The sequence below is a fragment of the Castor canadensis genome, chromosome 7, assembly GCF_047511655.1.
Source record: "Castor canadensis chromosome 7, mCasCan1.hap1v2, whole genome shotgun sequence".
Classification (NCBI taxonomy): domain Eukaryota; kingdom Metazoa; phylum Chordata; class Mammalia; order Rodentia; family Castoridae; genus Castor; species Castor canadensis.
In genome coordinates this window covers 142,967,686-142,994,824 of record NC_133392.1, presented here as the reverse complement: position 1 = coordinate 142,994,824, position 27,139 = coordinate 142,967,686, and the positions used below count along the sequence as shown (strand labels likewise).

General features: G+C 51.2%; 2 protein-coding genes and 1 long non-coding RNA gene across 4 annotated transcripts; 2 read left to right on the top strand and 1 right to left on the bottom strand.

Moving 5' to 3' along the window:
- Positions 1 to 646: 646 nt before the first annotated feature.
- Positions 647 to 2,756, bottom strand: LOC141425000 (uncharacterized). Its single transcript, XR_012450015.1, has 2 exons — positions 2,583 to 2,756; positions 647 to 1,137 (listed from the first exon to the last, which is right to left on the bottom strand). It is a non-coding gene; the product is annotated as an uncharacterized lncRNA (long non-coding RNA).
- Tmem222 (transmembrane protein 222) lies at positions 2,740 to 15,213 on the top strand. Its single transcript, XM_020179006.2, has 6 exons — positions 2,740 to 2,976; positions 9,169 to 9,253; positions 10,541 to 10,572; positions 11,852 to 11,948; positions 12,028 to 12,158; positions 13,575 to 15,213. Exons 1-6 carry the CDS (start codon positions 2,783 to 2,785, stop codon positions 13,660 to 13,662), a joined length of 627 nt encoding a protein of 208 aa, XP_020034595.1. The 5' UTR covers positions 2,740 to 2,782; the 3' UTR covers positions 13,663 to 15,213.
- A 2,233-nt stretch (positions 15,214 to 17,446) lies between these two features.
- Positions 17,447 to 27,047, top strand: Sytl1 (synaptotagmin like 1). 2 transcript variants are annotated; one of them, XM_020178984.2, is made up of 15 exons: positions 17,447 to 18,167; positions 20,607 to 20,835; positions 22,095 to 22,243; positions 22,478 to 22,550; positions 22,632 to 22,677; positions 23,101 to 23,170; positions 23,387 to 23,484; positions 23,636 to 23,749; positions 24,019 to 24,185; positions 24,442 to 24,538; positions 24,875 to 25,033; positions 25,330 to 25,408; positions 25,484 to 25,583; positions 26,413 to 26,618; positions 26,829 to 27,047. In XM_020178984.2, the coding sequence occupies exons 2-15, from the start codon at positions 20,645 to 20,647 to the stop codon at positions 26,966 to 26,968; spliced, it is 1,689 nt and encodes a 562-aa protein (XP_020034573.1). In that variant the 5' UTR covers positions 17,447 to 18,167; positions 20,607 to 20,644; the 3' UTR covers positions 26,969 to 27,047. The 2 variants fall into 2 exon arrangements, with proteins under 2 accessions (XP_020034573.1, XP_020034566.1); XM_020178977.2 differs by having other exon boundaries at positions 24,346 to 24,538.
- The last annotated feature ends 92 nt before the right edge of the window (positions 27,048 to 27,139 follow it).

Below are 27,139 nucleotides of genomic sequence, written 5' to 3'. Positions count from 1 at the left end.
ATCAGAGATGGAGCCAGCTTCTGGGAGAGAGGAGATACTTGATCCTGTCATGACCCACTTCTTCAGCTGCCCAGGCCAAAAAAGGGAGAAAGATGCAGGCCATAGAGTAGGGATCTGGCGCTGGTCAGAACCATTGCCTGAGCACTGTGCACATCAACCTGGAGAAGCCCCTTTTCAGGGCTCAAAGCACCAAGAGGTAGTATGTGATGCCAAGCCTGCTAAGTATTTATCACTCATTCAGTTTGATGAATATTCATTAAATACCACTTACTAAGCACTATACTAAGCATTGGGTTTACAGAAATGAACAAGACACAGTCTGCCCTCAAGGAGTGTCTAGTTCAGTTTGTACTATAAAAACAAAGGCTAGGGTGTTGCAAGGGAGATTATCAGGGGCTAATTTACAGGCCCAAGCATCAGTTCTCTGAAAAGTGACAATTTTTTTTTTTTCTTTTTTTTGTGGCAGTACTGGTGTTTGAACTCAGGACTTCATGCTGGCTAGGGAGGCACTCTACCATTGAGCCACTCCACCAGCTGAAAGTGACATTTAATCTGAAACTGGAAGGATGAATGGAAGTGTTACGTGCTGGTGTCGAAGGTCCTTGCCTTCACAGGCCAGAGAACTGGCTGAATGATGAGCCAAAGCCAGTATATAAAGTAGGATTCATTACAGAGAAAGGAAAGGCTACAGCTAGGGAAGTGCCACGGAGCCCGGAAGCTGGTAACTTGCTGCTCAGGTGAAGGCTGAGGTTTTTATGTACCTTCTAACTCTGGGTTAGGTGGGTTTTTCTCATTGGCCATGGATTCGCGGGCTTTCTCAGGTGAACTGGTTTGGTTTGCACCTTTATTGGGGGAGGGGAAACAATCTTGAGAGCATTTTGCTCATCAGCCCTGTGGCAGATCTGTATCTCTCCTTTAGGCTGTAGGAATGCAGGCCTCCATCTCCTCAGGATGTAGGAATGATATTGCCCTCCATGGGGAATGGGATACTCACTCATCTGCCTTAGGTCTCCAGACCCAACAAATGCTAGCTAGTTTAGGTAAGGGGTATATTTCAGGCAGAGGGCAACAGTGTGCATCGTGTCCTTGGATGTGAAAGAGCAGGCACATGAAAGGAACTGGAAAAAGTCCAGGTGGCTGTGAACAAGAAAGGGGTACAATTCAGAAATGTAGGACCTTGTAAACCATGGTAAGATACTTGTGTCTTACACTAAGTGCAATGGAAAGGTTGTGGTGCTATGGTAGTACGATTGAATTTGTGGCAAACCCTGAGAGACTTTCTTTGCTTAAAGGGCAAATAGTTGACAGTGATAGTAGAGGAATGTCGAAGGCACAGACCTTCCTTGGAGCCTGTAGTACAGAAGAGCTTGGATAACCACAGTGATTGAATCACAAAGCAATGTAATTTATTCATCTGACAACTGTATACTGGCCACCTAATCCATTCCAAGCTCTGCACTAAATGCTTGTTGGTGCCTTCCAAGGATCACACACTACACAGGGTCACGGGAGAAGTACAAACATGCTCAAGGATTTTGATCGGGTTAGAATAATTTTCAGCTGTGATACCTGTGAGGCCTTTAGAAGATGTCAATTCATTGACTCCATCAATAAACAGTGACTATTTAACAGGTCTGTGCATAGTTTCTGGTGCATCTGTTTTGCATAGTTCATAGCTCCTGATGCATCTGTTCTGCACCAGGAACTGTACTAGCTATGGATATCAAGGGCTTTAGGAATTCCATAGTACTGACAGACATACCCAAAATACATTGAAGTATTATGTTTGTGCCAAAAACAGAACAACAGGCTTTCTGTATATTAATGTTGAGGGAGAGTAGTTCTATTAAAGAAAGACCTTCTCAAAAGGCACACCTCCCATCCTCCTGAGTACATTTGTCCAGACTTTCATTTCACTTGATTTTTAATGGATGCCTTCCTCGTTTTCCACACTACCCCTCCCCACTGCAGCAGATTTCATATCCTTTGTCTGAGCATCACTCTAAAAGCCAAAAGACTCCAAGATCAGAGCCTGGCCTCTCAGCATTATTGGGTGATTAGAGACAATTGCTAACTTCCCTGAGCCTCAGTTTTCTAATTGAACAAAAAAGGAATTGGATCACATCTAAGTCTCTTGATTTACTCCAGACAGGATGATAGCCACACTCTCCTGCACACAGTGCAGGAGAGGCCTTCCTTTTTTTGCACCGCTGCATCCAACCCCCTCCCCCTATGCCACCTGGCAAACATCAAGACTCAGCTCAAATATCTTTTCGCTCCCCTGCTCCCGCTCTCGCTCTCGCTCTCTCTCTCACTCTCACACACACACACACACACACACACACAAAGATTTTAGTCTGCCTTCCTTTTTCACTAATTCATGAGAGGTTAGTGAAACTCAAAGGAGATATAAAGACTTAGGTTTGAGTCGTGGCCCCTTACCTCCCCCACTACTGCTTCAGTTTCTCACTTGTAACAGGAAAATACCTAAACTTGTACGTCTAATCAGTTTATGGGAATTAGGAACAATGTATGCCAAGTGCCCAATACATAGCGCCTGCACCCTACCCCACCCAGCGTACTGATTGGAGTTGGTCGGGGGTCTCGGCGCTAGACTGCGAGCTGCCTGAGGGCAGTGCAGGTGCGGCTGGCGGCCAGGCCCAAAGAGACGCGGCTCCAATTCCCGGGGGAAAGCCAACGGCGCGGACTCCACCGCCAGGAAGTGACGCCACGGGCACAAGTGGCGCCGGAGCGGAGCAGGCCGGAGCGGGGCGCGCACAGCATGGCGGAAGCGGAAGGGAGTTCTCCGCTCCTGTTGCTGCCGCCACCGCCCCCTCCCGGGATGGCGGAAGTGGAGGCGCCGACGGCGGCCGAGACGGACATGAAGCAGTACCACGGCTGCGGCGGCGTAACCATGGATGTGGAGCGGAGCCGCTTCCCCTACTGCGTGGTATGGACGCCCATCCCGGTGCTCACGTGAGTCTCCTCAGGTGTCGGGCTGAGCTGATGAGGGTCCAGGGAGAGCCGAGGCCCTTGAGTCGGCCTTGGCCGGGCTCGAATCAGTCTCCGGCCCCGACACGCAGCAAACTAGGGCTCGTACCCCTCGCGAAGTCAAATTAGAACCCCACCACCCGCGCGGTGCCGGTTCCGCAGACCGCAGGACACTCTCCCTGCCGCGATTACACCTGTTTTAGTCCGGGAAAAGACGAGTGTAGGTCCGCGGGAATGACCAGGGACTGGCTGGCAGTCTCTAGAGAAGACGCGCCCCTAGGGTCTGAGGAGACACCTTCATTCATTCACCCGCTTATTCGCTCAATGCGCAAATGCTTACGCAGGACATCCTCTGCGTCTGGAAGTACGGGGGGGGGGAGTTGGGCCACCACGGCTCCTGGGATGTCAACGTTGGAAGGTCCCCCAGAGGTCTGGGAGTCGAACCCTTTGTCTCACACCATCTCAGTTGCAAAGCAGGGTCTGATCCCCAGGGTGTCTTCCTCCCCCGAAGAAGGAAGGAAGGCCTTGGTCAGTAGAGAAGCAGGTGCACAGGTGCTGCTTGCTGCCCTCCTACTTCAACCTTCACAGATGGTGACAATAAACAGTTTGCCAAACTTTTTCACTCTGACGTTCACAGCCACCTTCCTCCCTCCCTCCCTCCATTTCTTTCGTGTTATACTGGGACTTGAACTCAGGGCCCACACCTTGAGCCACTCCACCAGCCCATTTTTGGGATAGGGTCTTGCGAACTATTTGCTCTGGCTGGCTTGGAACAAACATTCTCCTGATCTGTGTCTCCTAAGTAGCTAGGATAACAGGTGTGAGCCACTGGGGGCCTGGTTTAGCTTGCTGACTGCTAGCCACATTTTATTCTCTCTTATCCTCTCTCATCTCTATTAAAAATAACCAAATGGTTGGGTGGAAAGGGGATCATTTTTGGCCTTATATGTTGCTGATCCTAAATGACCTCAATTTCATTTATTTATTATTTGCTTTAGTGTTTTTTGGTTTTTTGGTTTTTGGTTTTTGAGACAAAGTCTTGTTATGTAGCCAGAGCTGGCCTGAAATTCTCTATATAGCTCAAACTGGTTTCGAACTCCCCATTCTCTTTCCTCAGCCTCGAGAGTGCTGAGATTACAGGTATGAATCACCATGCCTAGCTAAATGACCTTAATTTTTGTATGTTAAAATACTTGAATAGTTTTGTGTTTTCAAATGCTTTTACATTTCTTTAAGAGCAGACAAATCTGAGTCCTTTAAAAATAAATTTGTAAGACGTATGTTTATTGGGGCTTGGTGGAGTGACTCAAGTGGTAGTGTGCCTGTCTAGCAAGCATAAGGCCCTGAGTTCAAACCCAGTACCACAAAAAAAAAAAAAAGCCTAACATGTGTTTATTAATTCATTTAATGTTCTTTTAATACATCTGCTAAGTGGTTCCTATGTGTCCAGATAGTTGTAGGTAGTAAGAATATACAGTGGTGGTGGTGGCTCAAGTGGTAGAGTACTTGCCTATTAAGTGTAAGGCCCTGAGTTCAAACCCCCAATATAGCCAAAAAAAAAAAGCAGTTAATGGTGCTTTCTCTCATAGAGTTTAAATCTTGGTGGCTAAACAAGAAACAAGTAAGGAGAACTTCTGATAGTAATCAGTGCTATGAAAATAAAAGGTTAATGTGAGAGTAACTGGGAGCAATCCTTGGGAAGTGTATTGGTTTTGCTAAAACCCATCATGCTATCCTAAGATCTCTTTGGCCTTTCCTCATTTTCAAAAATACCATTTGTAGCATGGTCCGCTGCAGAGAACTGGTAGCAATATGAAGTGGAAGTACCATGATCCCCAGTCATTTTGCCCAGAAGCAGCTCACATCCCAGTCTACTCAGATCTATGTGCAGGTGTTAATAAGATCAAGATGGGTAAGGTACCGGTGCCTATCAAAGGGCTCATGCTCCTTTCACAGGATTCACCCACCAGCAAGAGAGAGAAGGTGATGTTGCTAACAAGGAGTGCAAAGTTAGAAATAGATCTCCCTTTGGAAGGGAGATCAAGGAAGGAAACTACACCCAATGATCTTTCCACCCCCTTAGAGATGATTCTGCATGAAAAGCCAGATAATTGTTGCTACTAATAAAAACAGCTAAATATTTCATGTCCACTCTAATTCAGCCTTTACATCAACCTATGAAAATAGATACTGTCACCCCCATACAGATAAGAAGAAATAAAGGCTTAGAAACCAGCACTGGGTTTTCCCCACTAAGATGGTTTCTCTTCCCAGGTAGAGCTCCAGGATTAGTAATTAATTTATTCATTCACTAAGTCACTATCAAGAACCTCTTATGTACCAGGTCTGAGTAGACAGTAGTTCACAAAGCAGCTCTGGAGCTTGCCTTTGTGGTGCTTCCAGACAGATGAGCAAACTGCTTGAGGGTTTCTTTCCTGGGGCTTCATTAGGCACAGGGCTTTGTTGTTGCCTCCTGCCTTCACTCTGAGTTCCTTCAGCAGCCCTGGCACAGCTGTGGTGTGTGGAATACTGGTCAAAGCCAGATCTTTTCCTAGCCAGATGAAAGGAGTCAGGTTCAGGGGAGGTCATGAGATCAGGGTCTAAGACGCCAGGTAAGCTACTTTCCCATAATTCTTGAGTGTCCATCCTGGGGCCACTATGGATCTTCAATAACTTATTCTTTATCAGACCAATAAGTCATATAGCAAGTATTTACTGAATATCTCAACAGCTACAGAACTTGTGAGTGTTCCCAGCATTTTGCAACAGATCCTATTTAATCCTCCCAATGGTCCCCCATCAAGGTACTTCGAGACATGAGTATGAATAACTTGCCCAAAACAAAACCAAAACTCAACCTATATCTGACATCAGAACCTGACTCTACTTTTTTTTTAATTGACACATTGTAATTGTACATTTTTTAGTGTACAGGATGACATTTCAATACATATTTAAAATATGTGATGATCAGATCAGGGTATTCAACACACCCATCACCTCAGACATTTATCATTTGTTGTTTGTGTTAGGAACATTTAAAAATGCTTTCTACTAGCTATTTTGAAATTTCACTTAGTCGTTATTAACCATAGTTACTCTACTGTTCTGTAGAACATTGGGAGCTGTTCCTCCTATCCAGTTGCACCCCCCCACTCTTAAATGTAGGGAGTTTGTTCGTCATGTAGTCAACAGATATTTAGTGAGTTGTGGCTATGTGCCAAGTACTCCCTTAGAAGTTATGACAATAAGCTGTATGCAAGTGGCTTACACCTGTAATCCTTGCTACTTGGGAGGCTGAGCTGAGCAGGATTTGAGGTTTGAGGCCACCCAAGGCAAATAGTTTGCAAGACCCCATCTCCAAAACAACCAGAGCAAAATGGACTACAGGTGTGGCTCAAGAGGTGTAGAGTGCCTGTTTTGCAAGCATGAAGCCCTGAGTTCAAATCCCAGCCCTACCAAAAAAAAAGGTTATGACAATAAAATGAGAGAAAAATCCTAGTTCTCTTGGAATTTAAGTGTTAGTGGGGGAGAGACAGGCAGATAACATTAAATAGTGAAGATAATTTCAGATAGTAGTACATGGATACTGTGAAGAAAATAAAGTGATGAATCTGGGGCCTAGGGTTATATTGTGACTACTCAGGAAGGCATGGTTCAGGGAAAACCTCCATAGTCTTAAAACTGTCCAGTCTAATTTGTAAAATGGTTTGAATCCACCTGCTTCTCACCCTCCCAACTATACTCTAGTCAGGACTACCATCCTCTGTGGCCAGGATTGCAGCAGAATCCTCTGTACTGGCTTCCTTTCTGCCTTCTTTTCATCTTCCCCACCATTCTTCAAACACATGCCATACAGCTGCTTTGGAGTTTTCTCTTCTGCCTGATAGGGGGTTTTGTTTGTTTTTTTTGTGGGTTTTTTTGTAGTACTAGGGTTTGTACTCAGGGCTTTATACTTGCTAAGCAGGCACTCTACCTCTTGAGCCTTCTTTTCTGCATGTTGCTGTCCTGTCCTTTCACAGGTCAGATTAAAAGTCACCTCTTCTCTGTGAAGTCTTTGCTGACTTGGCCCCAGCCCCATGTCATTGCTTCCTTGAGCTGTGTCTCTCCCTCCCTAGCAGGGTGCTTTGTGCTCATGCTCTGGCAGCCTGGAGACTGGGACCTGGGGCCACTGGCCCTGTGAGTTCCGCTTAAGTTGAATCCGTCTCACCAGCACCCAGGCCCTGTAGGGCCATGGTTCTTAGACTACAGACAGATCGGGGGTTCCCATGTGCTACATATTGGGGTCCATCTGAAAATTTTTTTTTTTTTTGGAAGTAAAGGTGTTTGAACTCAGGGCCTTACACTTGTAGGCACTCTATCCCTTGAAATACTCCTCCAGCTCCCTGAGAGTTGCTTTTTAAAAATTGTTCATGATGGGTTGGAAGTGTGGCTCAGATAGTAGAACGCCTGCCTAACAAGCATGAGGCCCTGAGTTCAAACCCCAGTACCACCAAAAAAAAAAAAAAATTGTTCATAGTGGCCCATACCTGTAGTTCCAGCTAGTTGGAAGGCTGAGGCAAGAGGATCACTTGAGCCCAGGAGTCTGAGGCCAATCTGGGCAACACAGTAAGATCCTGCCTTAATAATAAATAAAGGCCTGTGGCTTTTTAAAAAATTGGACTTTTAGTTCCTGGAATACACCATGTTTTATCCTGGTCTCAGTCCTTACACATGTTTCTTCATTTCCTTGGGGAACCCTTTCCTGACCCCCACCCAATACACACACAGATTGGTTTAAGTGCCTTCTTCTTATACTTCCTTACAAGTTTTATAAGGAAGTCTTACTTATATGCCACAGGGTACACAAATCTTCACAGCTCAGTGAATTTTTGCATAGGTCCATATCACGTACCCACCACACAGACAGAGCTGCCTTGTGCTTCTCCCAGGCAGTTGTGCTACAGAGTTAACTTCTCTTGAACTTGTCTTCTTTTTTTTTTGGTGGCACTGGGGCCTCACATTTGCAAAGCAGGTGGTCTACCACTTACGCCACTCCACCAACTCTGAACTTGTCTTCTTTTGAACTATAAACAGACTACTTACAGTTTGTACTCTCGGTTAAGGTTTTTTTTTTCCCTTAGCCTTAGTCTGGGAGAGTCTGTGTTGTAGGTAGCAGAATTTTCTTCCTTTTTATTGTTATATACAGTTTCATTGTATAGCCTATACTGCAGTTTACGTATTAATTTTACTTTTGCTGAACATTTGAATTATTTCCAGTTTGGCGGGGGGTGGATTTTTTTTTTTTTTTTTGCAGTTCTGGGGTTTGAATTCAGGGCCTACACCATAAGCCACTCCAGCAGCCCTTTTTTTGTGTCTGTGATGTGTTTTTGTTGTTGTTTTTGAAATAGGGTCTCTCAACCTTGATCCTCCTGTTCTCTGCCTCCTGAGTAGCTAGGATTACAGGCATGAGCCTCCACCATTCCGCTTATTTTGATTTTGAGACAGGGCCTTGCTGTATAACCCAGACTGGCTTCAAATTTGTGATCCTCCTGCCTCAGTCTCCCAAGTACTGGGATTATGGACATGTACCACCATATCCAGCTCAGTTTATTTTTTTTACCAACTTATATTGAGATAATTTACATAGAGTAAAAGGCACACAATTTCAGTGAGGTTTGATTTTCTTTTTGATTTTTGCAGTGCTAGGGATCAAACCCAGGGCTGCCACACCCCCAGCCTCAAGTTCAGTGAGTTTTGACAAATGTTCCCAGTGCTATAAAGGCACTATGAACTTTCTTATACATGGCTTTGGTGGATATAAGCCCTCATTTCTATTGGTTGTATACTCAGAAGTGAAACTGCTGAGACATAGAGGAAAGTTCCCAATTGTTTTCCAAAGTGATAGAAACTGTACTCCCCCCAGCAGAGGAGAGTCCGATTGCTCCTCATCCTCGCCTGTGTTTGATGTTCTTGTCCTTTTAGCTGTAGCCCTTTGGGTGGTGGTGCAGGGGTATCCCATTGTACATTAATTCACAGTTCTCCCTCTTCTGTGCTTTCTCTGCTCTTCTGGACCATCCTAATGGGTACTCATCAGAGGACACTGTATTCACATGTTCCCACTCTGGATGAAGCATCTGTCTAACTGGCTGAAAGACCCCCTGAGCTCTGTCCCTTCCCTGTCTTTTTCCTTCACAGGTGGTTTTTCCCTATCATTGGCCACATGGGCATCTGCACATCCACAGGAGTCATTCGGGACTTCGCTGGCCCCTATTTTGTCTCGGTGAGTCCCATTTTGTCCTGCATTTGAGGGTCCCAGGGTTTACATGAAATGCTGAACTGTCTCTCCAGACCCAGGAAAACACAGATAACATGCAGCTCTGGCCCTAGCCCTCTGCCCCTCACCAGTGTTTGACCCCTTTCCTTCTCTTGCCTCTAGGACAGGCCAGGAGGGCAGTGTGGCCAGAGGATTCTTAAGTAACTGGTCCAACCCTTTGCCCCCACCCCTGGGGTACCGAGACATGGGTAGGGGTTAGAGGCAAGAGTGGAGTCAGACCATCCAGGAACCACATCTCTGGACCTTCAGAAGGTGGGAGCCAAAGTGAGGGGACAGGGGAGGCTGACATGGTTCCTGGGGTGGGACTTCTAGAATGAACCAGCTGTGTTCTCAAGTCTGTTTTCCTTGGGAATGGACCAAGACTGGTCTAGTGGGCTCTCTCCAGATGAGCATGAGTATCTACCTGTCCTCAGGTTTCAGGCTGGAATGAAGGGGTGTGGTCGCAGCAGCAAGTTTATATTAGTAGTTGTCATTACCATCTTAACAGAACAAGACCTATTTAAAAAATACTTTCACTGTTTAAAAATCAAAGCTTGGGGGTGTGTTGTGTTGTGTTGTTTTGGGAGCAGGGTCTTACTGTGTAGGCCAGGCTGGCCTTGAACTTATAATTCTGCCCTAGCCTCTTGAGTGCTGGGATTACAGGTGTGCATCACTATGCCCAGATACTATCATGTATTTTTATAAATCTTCTTCAGCCAGCTCTTTGATCAATAGGGTCTCCTTGGTTCTGAACCCAGACTCTTATCTCTGCATAACTCCCATACCCCAGGTCTCAACATGGTAAGCCTAGGTCTTCATCACAGTGTCTTCCTCTGTAGGAAGGCTCTGTAGGCCTAGCAGCCTCCCCTCCTGCTTTGAGTGCTATCAGGCTGCCAGAAGGAGTTTCATGTGAGCTATCATCATTGGTCTGGGAGGGCAGAGGGCTGGTGTTTGCACCATGAAGAAACCCTCTTGCCCATGATCAAAGATAAGAGAAGACTGACCGGAGAATTTAGAGAAAACAGTGCCCAGAGAGGGCCAGAGAATCTCCTGAGTGCTGCACCTCTTCTCCCCAAAGAAAAGCCTTTATTGGCACTTCAGCTACCACACCAGCCCCTGAGTGGGCCCATGCCCAGCTTCTGCCCACCCTAGCATTATCTTGTTCAAAGTCACTGCACTTCAGCCACTGATCCAGGTTTGTCATGCAGCCTGGATGTAGGTTCCTCACTGACCTCTGCTCTTGTCCTTCAACAGGAAGACAACATGGCCTTTGGAAAGCCTGCCAAGTAAGTGATTAACACCTGTGTGACTGGCCCTAGGGCTAATTTCCTCATGCCTAGAGCAGAAGGCCAGGCCCTGTGCACAGCAGGAGCCAGTATCCTCCAGTATACTTCCCCCAGCAGAGAAGGAGAGTTCTGATTGGACAGATGTGGAGAAGAGGGACAGCCAGGTCCTCATAGCAGCCCTGTACCAAGCACCTGGTGTGCCAGATCTCTGGGTTAGGTGTTTGCCAGTCCAGTTGAGCAACACCAGTCCAGGCTCTGGTGGTTTCTGTTTCTAGGCTCCTCCCACCAAGCCATTCCCTACAAAATAGCCAGAGGGCACTCCTGGCCTGAGACCTTTGGGCACTCCATTGCTTGGAGCAATGGTTCTCACTCAATTTGATGTTCCTGGGCTTCTCTCCCACTCACCCCAGAAGCCCAGTGGGGAAACTTTAGACAGTGTTGCTGGTTGGTAAATTCCTCAGTGTGACAGTCAAGTCCCTGCATGATATATCCCCTGCTATGCTTGCCTCACCTGCCAGCATTCCATCACCCTGTTTCTCTGTCTGAATCCTTCAGTAGTGCTCAGTCACTTAATTTCTGGGACTACACAGTTTTATGTCTCTCACTTTGTTCAAGCTGTTCCCTCATTCTCCAGTGCCCACCTTCCTTTTTTGTGTCCCACTAGCTAGTTGTTATACCTCCAGAAAGCTTTCTCACACCCTCTGTCTTCATCCATTTAGGTTGCTATGGCAAAATACCATTGAGTGGGTGGTTTATAAACAGCAGAAACATTTCTCACGGCAGCTCTGGAGGCTAGAAAGGCCAAGATCAAGGTGCTGGTAGATTCAGCACCTGGAGAGGGCCTGCAGTATCTCTTTGTGTCTTCACATGGTGGAAAGGGAGAGGGGTCTCTCAGGACTCTCTTACAACAGCACTGATTGCATTCATAAAGGTTCCCCCCACCCCTCCCCAAGACTCAGTCATTTCTCAAAGGCCTCACCTCCTATCACTATCACCTTGGAGGATAGGATTTCAACATATGAATGGGAGAAATATCCAGACCATTAGCACCCCTGACTAAATTAGTTCCATGTCCTTCTAGGATCCACTATGGCACTGGGCATCTTACCCTGTGTTAACAGTTGTCTTCTGTATGACACTTGCTCAGAATCTTACTTACCCCCATGGCCTCAGGACCCAGTTCAGGGCCAGGCACATAGCAGGCTACAGAGAGCATTCATAAAGCTGAGAGGCCACAAGGGAGTTGAGCCACTGCCTAGAATCCCCTCTCTCCCCTTAGGTACTGGAAGTTGGACCCTGCACAAGTATACGCTAGTGGGCCCAATGCATGGGACACAGCTGTGCATGACGCCTCTGAGGAGTACAAGCATCGCATGGTAGGTGGGCTGGGATGGCAGGCAGTCCTAAAGCTGGTTCTTTCCAATCCATTCTAACCCAGTCCTTCTGCACCTCCAGCACAATCTCTGCTGTGACAACTGCCACTCACATGTGGCATTGGCCCTGAACCTGATGCACTACAACAACAGCACCAACTGGAACATGGTGACACTCTGCTGCTTCTGCCTGCTGTATGGGAAATACGTCAGGTGAGCTGCACCCCAACGGTCCTGTTGAGGCCATTGCTGTAGTATCTTAGTCTGTAGGGACAATTGGAGCTGCTTGGAACTATGAAGATTCTAGAATGACTAGTTGAGTTCCTGGTGGAAAGTGAGTGGCTGTGCCAAAGTCCAGTTCCACCTGGGTCCCCAGCCTCGCTGTCACTTGCTCACTGTGATGCCCTAGGTAACTGCCATGGCCTCCAGGCTGTCGCTGTCCTTGGTAAGATGGCAGTAAATGATTCTGTCTTCTTGGGAATCCATGAGACTCCAGTACCCTATACTCAGGCATTGTGAAAGATCCTCACAGATAATGTGCTGACTGCCCCCACAAGGTCCTTTCCCATGCATCCTTTGTGAGAGACAGGGTTCTGGGCAGGTAGGCCCAGTGACAGCCCAGATGGAGCTTTGAAGTCACAGTCTTATGATCTGTGAAGTCCAAGACATTAGTCTCAGCTCACAGTAAAGAGAGCTCAGGGCTGGGCATGGTGGCACATGCCTATAACCTAGCTACTCTAGAAGCAGAGATCAGGAGGATCACAGTTGCAGGCCAACCCAGGCAAAAAGTTCATGAGACCCTACCTCAAAAACAAGCCAGATGTGGTGGTACATGCCTTTAATTCCAACTACTGAGGAGGCAGAGGTAGGAGGGTCACAATCCCAAGACAGGCCCAGGCAAAAGTATAATACCCTATCTGAAAAAAAAAACTAAAAAAGCAAAAGGATTGGGGCTTGACTCAAGTGGTAAAGCACTTGAAGCCCTGAATTTAATCCCAGCATTCAAATGAATTGTCATGGTCCCACAGCATGGCCACTTCAGATTCCAGGCTTTGGAACTAGTACACACGGCTAATCTGGCCGCCTCTCTCCAAGTTTCCTCTTAGCTGTGCTCTCTGGGACCTTCTTTCCTCTCTGGAAGGCTTTTAGAGGTCCCCTGAGAAGAACATAGCTTTGGTCACAGACTGAGGCAGAGCCAGGGTTGAAGCCAGGCCCCTCACTCCCAGCCCCATGGCTCTAATCACAACACTGCTCATACTCGTCCACCCCACTCTTCCAGTGGGTCCCATTAATAGAGGCTGTGGAGGAGGGCATTCATGGCTTACACGCCCACACAGAAGTTCTGGCTCCTCCTACTGGAGGCCTCTTCCCAGAGATAAGTGGTTATGGATAGAGCCAGTGATCCCCAAAGAGGGTGAGCAGTCTGGATCTGGCCAGCAGTTTCAGGACCTCCATTGGGAGTTGTTGGTCTTCCCTAATGGGCATCAGGCTGGACCCCAACCTTGGTTGGCCAAGTTTGGGAGGAGGGTGTGGTTTCAGGGGCTTCCTTAGATATGGCAACCCTGTCAGGTTGTGGCTGGATGGGGCTCTGGACCACACTCCTACTCACTGTGCTCTTCTCCCTGTCAGTGTTGGGGCCTTTGTGAAGACCTGGCTACCCTTCGTCCTCTTCCTGGGCATCATCCTGACCGTCAGCCTGGTCTTCAATCTGCGGTGATGGCTGCAGGTGGCCCTGAACCTTCCAGGCTCCCAAGGAAGCCGCTCTCACCCGTTTTACTCCCAGATTCTTTCTCCTTGCCCCCAAACGCAGGTTTGGCCTGCTGGGTTGGATGTGGGGTCTGGGCTTGGTGGAATGGAAAGGCTGAAAATGAACACAGGGTTCGGCTGTCTGCCTGTGTCTTACTGGCCACTCAGAAGCTCCCTGTCCCTTCCCTGGGCTTGGGACCCCGCCCTTGCGGCACCTCCTCTTTCTGGGAGGCCTTACCTCCCTTAGAGCTCTTCCTGCCACTGCCACTGTGCTCCTCCTGCCACAATCCAAGGACTGATGCAAACAGACCTATCAGATGAGCCAGGATGATGACTAGAGCTGGACTAGGAACCTGACCTCTGGCCAATAGTTCTGTCCCGAGATGGGGTGGCATACACTGAAAAGTCTGGAAGCCAAGTTGTCTGGAGGCTTCCCCAAGCCTAGAACGGTTCACAGGGGCTGGATGGGCTCCTTGAGATGTCTGCCCAAGCTGCACTAGAATAGAATGTGTCACATCTCCTGGTGTCCTCCAGCCTGGCAGTCGCGCGCGTGCCCCCCCAACCCCCTGGTAATTGGGGCATGGCTGACAAAGCAAGTAGAGTTGATATAGAGTGGCCCTCTTTAAACCAAGCAGGGTAAAAACACATTTGACTCAGCCGAGGTAGGGCCTCGTGTTGACCGTGGCAGCCCTTGGGTCCAGAGTGTGGGTAGACTGTCAGAGCAACCAGTGTCATCAGGAGTGGAGTTTGCTATTTCTTCAAGTAGCCAGAAAGGCCTCTGTGCTGCCTGCCTTGGCCCTCTGCTCCACGAGCTCCTTTGTGAGGGGCTCTCTAGCAGGAAATAAAGTTTTGAGTCCAGGTGGTGCCTGTTATTTTCTCCCTCTATGCAGCCCCTTCAGTTTGTAATTTCTTGATGTCCTTGAGTATCTCTGCCCCCAGGGACAGATCTGGTTGCCAATGCATGTCTGAATGTGTGTCCCAGGACTGGAGCTTATGGAGATGTCAGCATCTCTAGGTATATCCTGCCCCATGCCCAGACTATGGGAATTCCCTACCACTCCATGTCTGTGATCCCAGCTCTCCTGGAGGCAAGTGTGTAGAAACCCCTCCCAAATTCCCTATTGGGAAGAACTTGACAGTAGGATTGGGAATAGAACCTAGCAGACCAGAGCCCTGGACCTCCCCCTCACCCAGGAGTGCACAGTTGGGCTAAGTCAAGGGAATTGGCAGCCCTTGGTCCTGCCACATCTGTCAGTCATGTCACTGAGCTCCTCACTCTCCATACACCCTGCAGCACTCACCCACCTCTGGTCCTTTGCCTTCCACCTATTGAAGTTGTGGCTGCCTTCTCACAGCCTGGCTTAAAGACTGTATCTGGGGCTGGGGTGTAGCTTCATGGTGAAGCACACCTAGCACATACAAGGCCCTGGGTTTCAGCCCCAGCACCAAAAAAGAAAAGAAAAAAGTTTTTTTGAGTACTTACTGCATACTAGATCTTGTAATAAAGTTCTGTGTTATTTAACCTCACTGTGGTCCCCATTTTACAGATGAAGAAATGAACACAGACGAGATCATAGAGTAGGAAGAGTGGAACCATGGTTCAAACCCAGCAGCCTGGCTATAGAGCACCCACCTGGCCCATCCTAGAAGGTGGCCTTGTTGGGGCACAAGGAGAGAAAGGCAGTTTCTCCAGGGGACACAGGGTCTTGACAAACAAGAAGGAAGAATGGGGGGTTGGGAGCGCGACTCAAATAGAGCACCTGCCTAGCAAGCATGAGGCCCTGAGTTCAAACCTCAGTGCTGCCAAAGAAAGATTGGGTGCAGGTAAAGAAAAGAAAGCCCTCTTTCCAACAATCTTACAAGACAGCTGCTGTTGTCCCTGTTCTACAAGGAAGAGCAGGCAGCTTGTGTAGATTGTTGATCAAGGTCATGGGGGAACCACAAGGCTGAACCCAGACCTGCTGGCCTCTCTGGCCCTGTTCCTCTACCAAGGTGGTTTCTGGAGACTGGAGGGCAGAGAGACCTTAGTGGAGATGACTGGAGCCTCTAGCAGCTGGACAGGGAGCACAAGGACAAGGGTATTGGAGTGAGTGACAGAAAGGGGACTTAGCCAGACTGTAAGGGATAGGCAATGAAGGACAGTCAGAGCCAGATTTACTGTGGTGATCCCAAGGGTCAGGCTGAAGGGTTGGACAGCCCACAAGGAAGGCACTCACGAAGGTGTCCAAGGGAGGCTGGAATGGTTCAAGATTTGTGGCTGGCTGCTGGCATCTTCCAAATCTGAGAAATGGCAGAAGTAATGTATTCAAAAAGCCCTCTGACAGCTGGGCAAAACAGGGCTGGAGGAGCCAGTGTGGTACAAGGAAATCATGGGAGAGAGGCTGGGCAGTAGGGGAGAGCTGACAGATGGGTCAGGGAGGGAATGACGACAAACGTGGGGGCTGCTTACAGGAATGGGAACTTGGAAATAAGGCTCCAGTGGCTCATGCCTGAAATCCTAGCTACTCAGGAGGGAGGGATCAGGAGAACCAGGGTTCAAAGCCAGCCCTGGGCAAATAGTTCTCGAGACCCTATCTGGAAAATAGCACAAAAAGGGCTGGTGTAATGGCTCAAGTGGTAGAGCACCTGCCTAGGAAGCATGAGGCCCTGAGCTCAAACACCAGTACTGACCCCCCAAAAAAAGTTTTCAGGTGTTCAGGTGGGGGAGGGAGCCAGATGGATTCAAGTTGAGGTGACAGCAGGAGAGTTGGCTGGGAGCAGCAGCCAGGAGAGTCCCAGTTACAGAAAGGACAGGAGGTCAGAAGGGAAACAGACCTGAAGAGTAGACAAAAAGTTTGATACCTTCCAGGGCTGCTGAGAGGCGGGAGAAGAGCTGGAGAAACATCACTGAGGAAGGGATAAAGAAGCGGGAGCCTTGGCAGAGGAGGAGGCATCAGGATGAGGCTCCCCCAGGGGACTGGGGACAGTTGCATATGTAAACATTCCAACCAACCCAGGGCCTTGCAAATGTTAAGCAAACACTGCACCAGAACTATACCTGGGGTCCATTTTATTGTAAATGATAATCCTTCAGATCACCTCTATTTACCAGATGAGGAAAAAGAGGCTCTGAGAATAAGATTAACTAGCAAAACATAAGCAATAGGCTATACTTTGGACTGGGAATGGAGAAGGGATCCCTCAGTTTCTCGGAATAGTGAGAGCCTTCAGAGGACTTTTGATGGGGAAAATAGGTGAATTTTCCTTTAGAATCCACTCCTTGCCCCACTTCCTCTCCCAGAGGTCTGCGAGCTGCTTTGTAATCTGTAATCCATGGCCACAGGGAGGGGAAGTAGGTAGGTCCAGGCTGTGTGGTTAGAAGTAGATTTGGGGGAATCAGAAAGCTTTGGTATGGCCAGCAGTGGTGGTGCATCCCTTTAATCCCAGAACTCCGGGAGGCTGAAACAGAAGGAGGCCAAATTCCAGGCCAGCTTGGGCTACATAGCAAGACCATGTTTAAAAAAAAAAAAAAACTCTTGGCCTCTTGTGCCCAAGACCAGAACGAAGACAGCCTCCAAGGATCACAGTCCTAAAGCCATTGTCCTGTAGAGCCCGAAGCTTTGTTTCTCAGGGTGGGCAGAATCTGGTGCTGAACAACTCGGAAACCCCACAGACAGGGTGTTGGAACCCTTATCTTGAAGAGTCCAGGTCTTCTCAAGCGGATGCAGTCCAGGGTGGCAGAGAGGACAGAGAGAGCTGCTCTGCTGTGGCCAGCACCTTCCTGTGGTGTCTGTAGACACAGAGGGACAGTGGGTACAGAAATGGTCATGAGTACTGGACTGTGTTGGAGAGGGAATGCTTGGCACCTACTCCATGCCAACTTGTACCAGGCACTTGCATTCCCCTTTAACAGGGTTCTTTCATTCTGCTATCCAGCTTACATAGGAGGAAATTGTAGCTCAGAGAAGTTAAGAGACCTGCTCAAGGTTACACAGTGGCAGAGCAGGGACTCTATGCAGGGTTGTTTAACTGCAAAGTCTGCAATCCTTCTATTACTTTGGTTCTTAGAAAGGTGTCTAACTGCTTTCAAAGCGATTTCCTATCAGCTACGCCCTGGGCTGGGCGGGGCTGCTACCCATTTTATGGACAGCCAGAAGAGGCCTGGTGCTGGCCCAGGCAGGTCGGCCTGCTCGAGTTACAGGGTGAGTGTACAGTGCAGCTGGGGCCAAGTCCTGGCCCTCATGGACCCACCAAACTAGCTCTGGGTTCTCTGAGAGCCACTCTCGGGCGCACCCTGGGTTGCCATAGTCCAGGCCCGGTTTTGCTCCAGGCCCTGCTGAGGTGTTTGCTCCTCCCCCTCCTTCTCCTGGCTGGGGCAGAAGCTTGGCTGGCCGAGTCAGCCTTACTCCCTCACTGGTCTTCTCCAGATCACTGAAACTCCTGCCGGGAGAGCTGGAGTCACCTACCAGGGTGTCCTCCTATACTGGACCCTTACAGGTAACATGCCTCCTACCACTGTCCTGCAGAGCAGGCACTGCCATCTGGTATCCTGGGCACCTCTGGCACTTGAGACCTTGGGCTGGGGGAAGCAGGAGCATGTCTAGGACTGGGTTGGCAAGACAGATGGACAGACCCTTCTATTACCAAAAGCTCTGTCCCATGTTGTTGAAACGGGGCCTGGAGGACCAGGCACTTGGTATGCCTCTGGAACGAGAGGGAACTTCAGAAAGGGGGACACTGGGGTTGGATGCCCAGGGCCCAGCCCAGGGAGACCTGCAGGACAAGGGCAGTCTCAGTTCTCCTGAATCCACCCCCCCACACACACACACACTCACACACCCCAGGTGGTCCCCCGACGCCAAGAGTACACATCACAACATAGAGCCTGGTCTGGCAGACAGCATAGGAGGAAATGCACTCACTGAACACACCCATTTGCCACTGTCACCCTCTGAACACAGCACATTCTAGTCAGCTGCTCGCATCACTGTGACACGGCACACAACACACACTAGCCACATAGGCTTATGGAGCCTGAGCATGCAGACATGCCATCATACTAGACTCAACCTAACAAGATAAGTGCTCAACACACCATAGAAGAGCCCAAAATGGTGTGCACGACAGCCAGCTCCTTAGGCGCAGCAGTTCAGAGAAACTTCACTGTTGAGCACACAGAAATTTCCACAGGGTTATGCAGGTACAGGCATGCAGAAGTCCCAGGCTCTTCCACAGGGCAGCAGGAGAGAGACACTAATTCAGCTTGGACACTGACTCAGCTGGGAGGGGACAGGGCTCAGGAGGCAGTGGGCACAAGCCAGGACGTGCTGCCCTCTTCCCACCTCAGCTGCACCAGGAACCCTAGCAAGGAGGGGGTGGGGAAGGAAGGACAAACCACTCAGTGGGCTCAGGCTGTGGCCACCACTGAGTGCTGGGCCCCGTGCCACGTCCACACCCCCCTCTTGGGTGGCAAATGTTTTCTTTCCGGAGTCCCTAGTGCCTGGGCACAAGCTGCCTCTCAGCAGCCAAGGATTCCAGCCAGGTCTTCTTGTAGGGGAGCCATGTGACCAGAGCACAGGCCCAGGAGCTAGAGGCTGGAGGGCAGAGTTTGCAACAGGGGCATCCCAGGGCTGGCAGCATAAGTGGGAGTGGGTGCTGTGGTTACTTTGTCAGAGGGGAGGAAGTTGCTTCAGACAGGAAGGCCAAATGGGCCAGGGCAGGGTGGTGAAGGGAGCAGTAGTGGACCGGGTTGGGAGGCACCCCAGACAGAAGGGTGAGCAGAGGGGTGTGTGCCACCCCCAGCAGTTGTGTCCAAAGTACTGGCTTTTAGGGGCTTGACCTGTCTCAGGCTTCAAGGAACTCATAACCCAGTTAAATGGGCAATGGGGTGGGGGGAACGTCTTGGAGATTTGTGCAAATCCAGGGACATGTATTTGTCCCCAGAGTGTTTTTGTTGTTGTTTTTCTTTTGTTTTGTTTATGGTACCAGGGCTTGAACTCAGGGCCTACACCTTGAGCCACTCCACCAGCCCTTTTTTGTGATGTTTTTTTTCGAGATAGGGTCTGGAGAACTAGTTCCCCAGGCTGACTTGGAACCTCAATCCTCCTGATCTCTGCCTCCTGGGTAGCTAGGTTTCTAGGTGTGAGCCACTGGCACCTGGCTTTGTTTTTGTTTTTTAGGTGGGATTGGGGTTTGAACTCAAGGCTTCATGCTTGCAAAGCAGGCCCTCTACCACTTGAGCTACATCTCTAGTCCATTTTGCTCTGGTTATTTTGGAGATGGGGTTCTTGTGAACTATTTGCCCAGTCTGGCCTCTAACTGCAATCCTCACAATCTCAGCCTTCCAAGAAGTTAGGATTACATGTGTGAGCCACTGATATCTAGCTCCCAGACTTATTCTTATATGGGTGAACCTAATGGCTGGGTCCCTGTCTTAGTGTGCACATTCTGTGTGCAGGCTTAAGGATGACTGTGCACAGCCCTTGGAGTGGGTCTTTACCTGTTCTGACCAGCTCTATTCATGGGGTGCAGATGCAAGAAGTGGGCTTTTTTTTTTTTTTAAGTGGTAGTGGGGTTTGAACTCAGGGTTTCACATTTGCAAAGCAGGTGCTCTACTGCTTGAGCCATACCTCCCTGTGTGCCTGTCTTTATGCAGGTATCAGTGTAAGCAGGTGACAATGGGCATTTATTCCTGCATGGATCAGTGTGTGCACATCTGTGTGTGCCATCTTGTGGTTCACCTCACAATGTGTGAATGTGTATCTCCAGACACTTCTTTGAGTGTGTTCGTGGGCCATGAACATGCCACATCTTACCCTGACCTTAGCCTTCCTGGGGTTGTACGACCTGGGGATACGTTGGGGCATATGTTGGTCAGTAGCTCTGGGTGTGCTGTGTATTTGAGAAGAGATTGATCTGGCCCTTGGTCTCCCCCAGGAAGCCACGTGTGCCCAGCTGAGGCACGGCCCTAGCTGATGCCCCAGAGGGGCCACCCATCTCAGGAGAGGCTTTGGGCCCTGCCCTCCCTCCCCATGGCACATGGGCCAGAACCTGAGGCCGAGGGACTGCTGGACCTCAGTTTTTTGACAGAAGAGGAACAGGAGGCCATTGCCAATGTCCTCAAACGAGATGCCCACCTGCGCCAGCTGGAAGAGGGGCGGGTCAGGTGAGATGGGGCAGACACAGGACAGGTGGAAGGGACCCCAGGCCCCCAGAGGCTTGGTACTACCACCCTCCTACCAATACACTGCCTATCAGATGTTTGAGTGCCTCTTCATTTTGCTGTTTGGTCCTCTCTGCCCTTGGCCAGCTCAGAGCTCATCACCTCTCCTGGGGTGACTGTACCCACTCCCTCTCCATTCTCCCTACCTCCAAACTTGTCTCCTCTGGGCACTCACCTTGGGAAAGGACGCCTTGGTGGACAGGACACCACCTGTCCTTAATATCCTGCTGAAACCTCCCTTGGCACTTAGTGTCCAGGGCAAGCTCCTGAAGTGTGGTTCACAAGCTCCCTGATTGGCCCCTGGCAGCCACCCCCATCTCATCTTTCCCCACAAGCTCCACCCAGTATCTACTATAGTCACATGGGTGCTAAATACAGCCTTATATCCAAGCCTAAGCTGTCCTTCCCAAAAGAGCAGCAGCACAGGAGCCCAGGAGTAACAAGCAGTGTTTGAGGAAACATATTTACTAGCTATGGAAGCTTGGACAACTTACCTGACTGTGAGCACTACTTTCCTCAGCTAAAATAGGGCTAAAGATTCCTAAGAATTAAGAGGGGGCTGGCGGAATGGCTCAAGTGGTAGAGCACCTGCCTAACAAAAAAACCCAAAGGTCGAACCTGGTAATACACAAACCTCCAAAAAGATAAATAAATAAATAAATTTTAAAAAGGGATTATGCAAGCATAGTTCACAGAATAACAATTGTCTCTCTGGGGAATTCTAATTTAATTTGTCCTTTTTTTTTTTTTTTTAGGTATTGGGGTTTGAACTAAGGGCCTACACCTTGAGTCACTCTACCAGCCCTTTTTGGGTGATAAGTTTTTTTGAGATAGGGTCTCTCAAACTATTTGCCTGAGCTGGCTTCTAACTGTGATCCTCCTGGTCTCTGCCTTCTGAGCAGCTAAGATTACAGACATGAACCACCGGTACCCAGCTCCAACTTGTCCTTTAAGAAGCAACTCAAATGTTGTCTCCTCTGGGAAACCCTCCTAGATTCTCACAGACAGAGCTGGCCTTTCTTAAATCTATCACTGCACCATTGAATATTTGGGATTCTGTCTCTCCAGCAGCCTGAAATTCTACAGAGCAGGGGACAAGTCTAATTTGCTGTTGAGTCCCTGGTCCTTGGTACAGAGTTGGCTCAGAGGGGGTGCAGTAACGTTGGTGGCTAGCAACAGCCATGCCCTCCCCTGTCCAACAGCAAGCTCCGAGCCTCGCTGGCAGATCCTGGGCAGCTGAAGATCCGGACAGGGGACTGGTTCCAGGAAGCACGCTCCCAACGGCACCACCACACCCACTTCGGTTCTGACCTTGTCCGAGCTTCTATTCGCAGGAAGAAGAGCTCCAGGGGTAAGAGGAGGCTCCATAGCAGGGAGGGCAAGCCTTGTGCAATCCAGGGTGCTGGCTGTATGTAGACAAGGAGAGAGCCCTGGACTCTAGGCCTGGCAGTCCCCATACTGTAACTTTGAAAGCTCACTGCCCCCTGTAAGCTGGGGTGTGGGGTCATCCCCAAGAGCCTCTCCTGTGGGTCACAGTCAGACTTTCTGAGAATGGAGGCTCACAGAACTTCTCACCTGGATTCAGGAGACCAAGCTCTGAGCAGTGATGGAGAGGCTGAGGCTGCTGAAAAAGCAACTGAAGAGGAGCCAGAGCCCAGGTTGAGGAGGCACCAGGGAGAGGGCAGGCAATGCTGGTTACCCAGTCCCTTCCCCTAAAAACCATGGGTCCCTCCTCCTAGGCTCCCCATTGAAAAGGCCACTCAAGAGAGGCATGATGAGACTCAGGTGAGTATGGAATGACTGAGCTAATGAGTGCACAGTGTCCCAATGGGGGTGAATATGCTGGGGATCAGGAGACCCTGCTCTGGGCCTCAGCATTCTCCTTGGTCAAATGGTAGCATGGACCTGACCTCTCTGAGGGAACTTCCAAATCCAGCTTTTAAGAATGGGTGATACTGAGGACTTAGCTACTACTGCCCCCACCCGAGAAGCCTGGGAGTCAGTCCAGTCCATCAGGAGGGGCAGGTCCTGGGTGTGAAGGACAGGCCCAACTGGTCCTGCAGCTGGGTGCCAGCCCTTCCCTGAGGGCTGCCCTACATCTGAAGCTGGAGTAACCAGGCTGGAGTCCCTGACCTATGACCCTAGCATGACCCCTGACCCTTTCCTCATCAGTCCCCCACTGCGACCTCCACCCTTTGCTTTCTTCAGGAACCTGATTTCCCCACACCATATGCTCCCCCAAATGCTTCAGATCAGGAGGAGCCCCAGGCGCAGGGAGGTGAGTGGGAGCGAGTGTTGGAGGGCACAGAGAGGTTGCGGGGTTCAGAGGGAACTCAGTGACCTCAACCCACGTTCCCTTCCTTCTCCCTTGTTGGGGACCCGCGTGGCTCCCGGGCGACCCCAGGCCAACACTGGGACTGTAAGCCAGTCCCTCCAGCTTTGCTCAGGGGCACATAGGCGAGGGACTCGCTCAGCAGCTAGTGCCCCACTCCAGCCCCCGGCTCAGGGGCTGTACAGGTGGACACGGAGGCGGACCCGGAGCCGAAGCCCGCGCCGGGGGCAGGGAAGGAGCCTTGGCCCGCGCCAGCCCAGGTAGGCGGGAGCCGCCCGCGGCTGCTCTGAAGACCCGGAGCGGATTCTCTGCCCGGAGTGCTCCTGCGGGGGCTGTGAGCTATCACCACATGAGTTGTCTGGGGAGGGGCGGGGAAAGAGGGGCCGTCCCCGTCACTTCTCCCCTTTCCAGACGGAGGTGGCATCCGAGATCCTGGAGAACGGAGAGGAGGCCCTGGGCCATGGTCCCTCACTCAACCGCATGCTCAGCAGCAGTTCCTCGGTGTCCAGCCTCAACTCCTCCACGGTGAGGAGTGAGGGAAAGGACGGGGCGGCGGTGTCGGGGGGGGGGGGGGGGCGTGCTTCCCATCCCTATCCCGACACCTAGCCCCTGCCTGATCCCTCACTCGCTCCAGGACCCGATGCCCCAGCGCCCTGGCAAGCCCCCTCGAGGTGCCCTTTATCCTTTCCTCGCTTTCCTTTCATGCCCAGTATAAACCCCCCCGCGCCCCACCCCCCCAGCCCCGACGTGAGCCCAGCATCTCCGCCCTGACGTCCCTCCCCTGTCCACCACAGCTAAGCGGCAGTCAGATGAGCCTGGCCGGGGAGGCCGAGGCCGGCGTGGTGCAGGTGCGCGGCTCAGTGCACTTCGCGCTGCGCTACGAGCCGGGCGCCGCTGAGCTGCGCGTGCACGTGATCCAGTGCCAGGGCCTGGCCACCGCCCGCCGGCGCCGCTCAGACCCGTGAGTGCCCCGCGGGGCCAGGCTGGCCGCAGGGACGGCGCGGGAGGGCGCCTCATAACCCAGCCACAGCTCAACTTTCCTGAGCCTGTTTCCTGGTCTTCAGAATGGAAATGGCACCGTTATTGGGAGGGGATTAAGTGAGATCATTTCTGTAAATTAGGAGGAAGCTCTGGAAGGTCGCTGGGGAAGCCTCCAGGGGAGAGAAGGCTCTGCAAGAGCCCCTCGTTACCTCTGACCCTCTTGTCTCTCGGCCCAGCTATGTCAAAAGCTACCTCCTCCCGGATAAGCAGAGCAAGCGCAAGACCGCAGTAAAAAAACGGAATCTGAATCCGGTCTTCAACGAAACTCTCCGGGTGAGGCTACGGCGAGCAGACGGTCCCCTGGGAAAGAATAGGGCGCCGCTTCCTGAGGGGCGGGATGGCAGGGCCCTCCAGTTTCCACCTTGCCCATGCCTGCAATCCTGCATTCTGCCGGGGGCACGGCAGGAAGGCCCCAGTTAGCGCGTTTCGCAGTGCGGCAGTTTGCGGTGGGCGTGGTGACAGTCCAGACCCCCCCATTAATGCCCTTCGGGGCTCCCCAGGATGCCATCCTGGAAGGAGCGTGGTAGGACCTGCTCCGGTCAACATTCACACAGCACCGACGCCAGGGCCACCAGCGGTGCCCCACTAAAGCGCACCTCCTGTCCCCAGTACTCCGTCCCGCAGGCCGAGCTCCCGGGCCGCGTGCTGAGCCTGTCCGTGTGGCACCGCGAAAGTCTGGGCCGCAACATCTTTCTGGGCGAAGTCGAAGTGCCCTTGGACACATGGAACTGGGACTCAGAGGCCACCTGGCTCCCCCTGCAGCCCCGGGTAAGGAGGCCGGGCCGGGTAGGGTCACCCGCGACACAGATCTCCAGCCTTTACCGCAGCCCGCTTGGATCCAGCCTTGGACAGAGCCCTCCCTCTGCCTAGCACCCCTGCATCCCCAGGTGAAGGCTGGCCTTCCTCGGCTTCTTCCTGGGGGGCGCTCATCTCTCCCGCCATCTACCCAGGCCCCGCCCTCCCCGCTAACCACACCTCATTGGTGGCCAGAAACACCACCCCTCTGCGGCCCCTTCCCTTGGCCCTGGCCCCGCCCGCTGACAAGCCCATCTCTGCTCTCGCAGGTCCCCTCCTCTCCTGATGAGCTTCCCAGCCGCGGACTGCTCTCCCTGTCCCTTAAGTACGTCCCTGCCGGCTCCGAGGGTGAGTGACCGCCCCTCGAGAGGCTAAACTAGACGGGCCTTGGGAGGAGGTAGCCTGAGCCAAGTGTCTCCGCAGGTGCGGGACAGCCTCAGAGTGGGGAGCTGCACTTCTGGGTGAAGGAAGCCCAGGACCTCGTGCCGCTGCGCTCAGGGTCCCTGGACACTTACATACAATGGTGAGGGGCACTGCGGCTTCGCTGCCTCCCTCCCTTCTGCTCCCAATCTCGGACCACCCCCAGCCCTCCACCGCTCATCACCCAAGCCTGCCTTTAATCTCTGAGCAGGGGTGAAGGGGACGCTGGGGCCAAGACCTGGAGTCCGGGAAGTTGAGAACGCCTTTGGATGACTGGTGTCTATAGGAATTACTGGGAAGTCAGGCTGGGACTGAATGGGACCAAGAGACCAGAGCGACTGTCATGAGCAACCTGGAAGGCCAGCCTGTAGGGCTTGGCCCTTAACTTGTAGCTCAGTCGTTTTTGTTTTGTTTCTCCCCTCACCCCCCACACCATAAGCAAGTTCTCTACCACTGAGCTACATCCTCGGCCCCAGTAATTTTCAAAGTAAAGTCTAGGGATGCCTCCAGGTGCTTCCCTACCTCAGACAGTGAAATGAATGACAGCCTATTAGATTTTGGGTTCCCTTCCTGTTTTTCTTTCAATTACTATACTTCAGAACAAAATTTTATTTTGCAGGAAGCATTCTGAAGCTTTGAAACTTTGGAAACTGGGGGATCAGGGTAACAGGGAGCCAGTGAAGGTCACTGAGGCAGGGAGTAACAGTATTGCAGACATCACTCAGGGATTCTGAACAGCTGTAAATTTCAAGGCAAGAGAGCTGAGAGGAGGCTGGTGTAAAGGTAACGGCAGTGAGGGCTAGAGCCCAGGTCTTGGGCAGGAGTCAGGATACATGGACATAGGTGAGGGAAAATGGGCAGGACTCAGTGACTGGCTGGCTCTAGGGAGTGTGAGAAGGTGGTCATCTGATGCCAGCCCCCCTTCCAAACAGCTCAGTGCTGCCTGATGACAGCCGGGCCAGTCGCCAACGTACAAGAGTGGTTCGACGCAGCCGTAGTCCTGTGTTCAACCACACTATGGTTTACGATGGTTTTGGTCCTGCCGATCTGCGCCAGGCCTGTGCTGAGCTCTCCCTCTGGGACCACGGAGCCCTGGCCAGCCGCCAGCTGGGGGGCACACGCCTCAGCCTGGGTACTGGTAAGCACAGCATAGGCCTGGAGGGAGCTGAGCTGGGAGGCAGGGGGCTCAGTGCATAGCCTTGACTATTTCTCTCCCCTTTCCTGAGCTCTGTCCACAGAGAATTGGGGGTGACTAGGCATAGTGCATAATCTGGGGCCAGGCAGGTTTTCTTGGGACCTGAAGTGTTCAAGATGACCAGGCCTTCCACCTCTGTACACCCACATTCAGGCAGCAGCTACGGGCTACAGGTGCCCTGGATGGACTCTACACCTGAGGAGAAGCAGCTGTGGCAGACACTCCTGGAGCGGCCATGTGAGTGGGTGGATGGCCTTCTGCCCATCAGAACCAACTTGGTCCCCAGGGCATAGGTCTACCAAAACCCTCTGTGGATCCCCATCCCAGAACTGCCCTTGGCTAAAGTCAATAAAACCTGTTACTAGGCAATAAGAGGTTGATGTCTGCTGTGGGGAAGGGGGAGACCCGAGGGGGGTGGGCAGAGAGGTAAGATGTTAGAAGGAAAGAGTGGGAGAGTGAAAGGG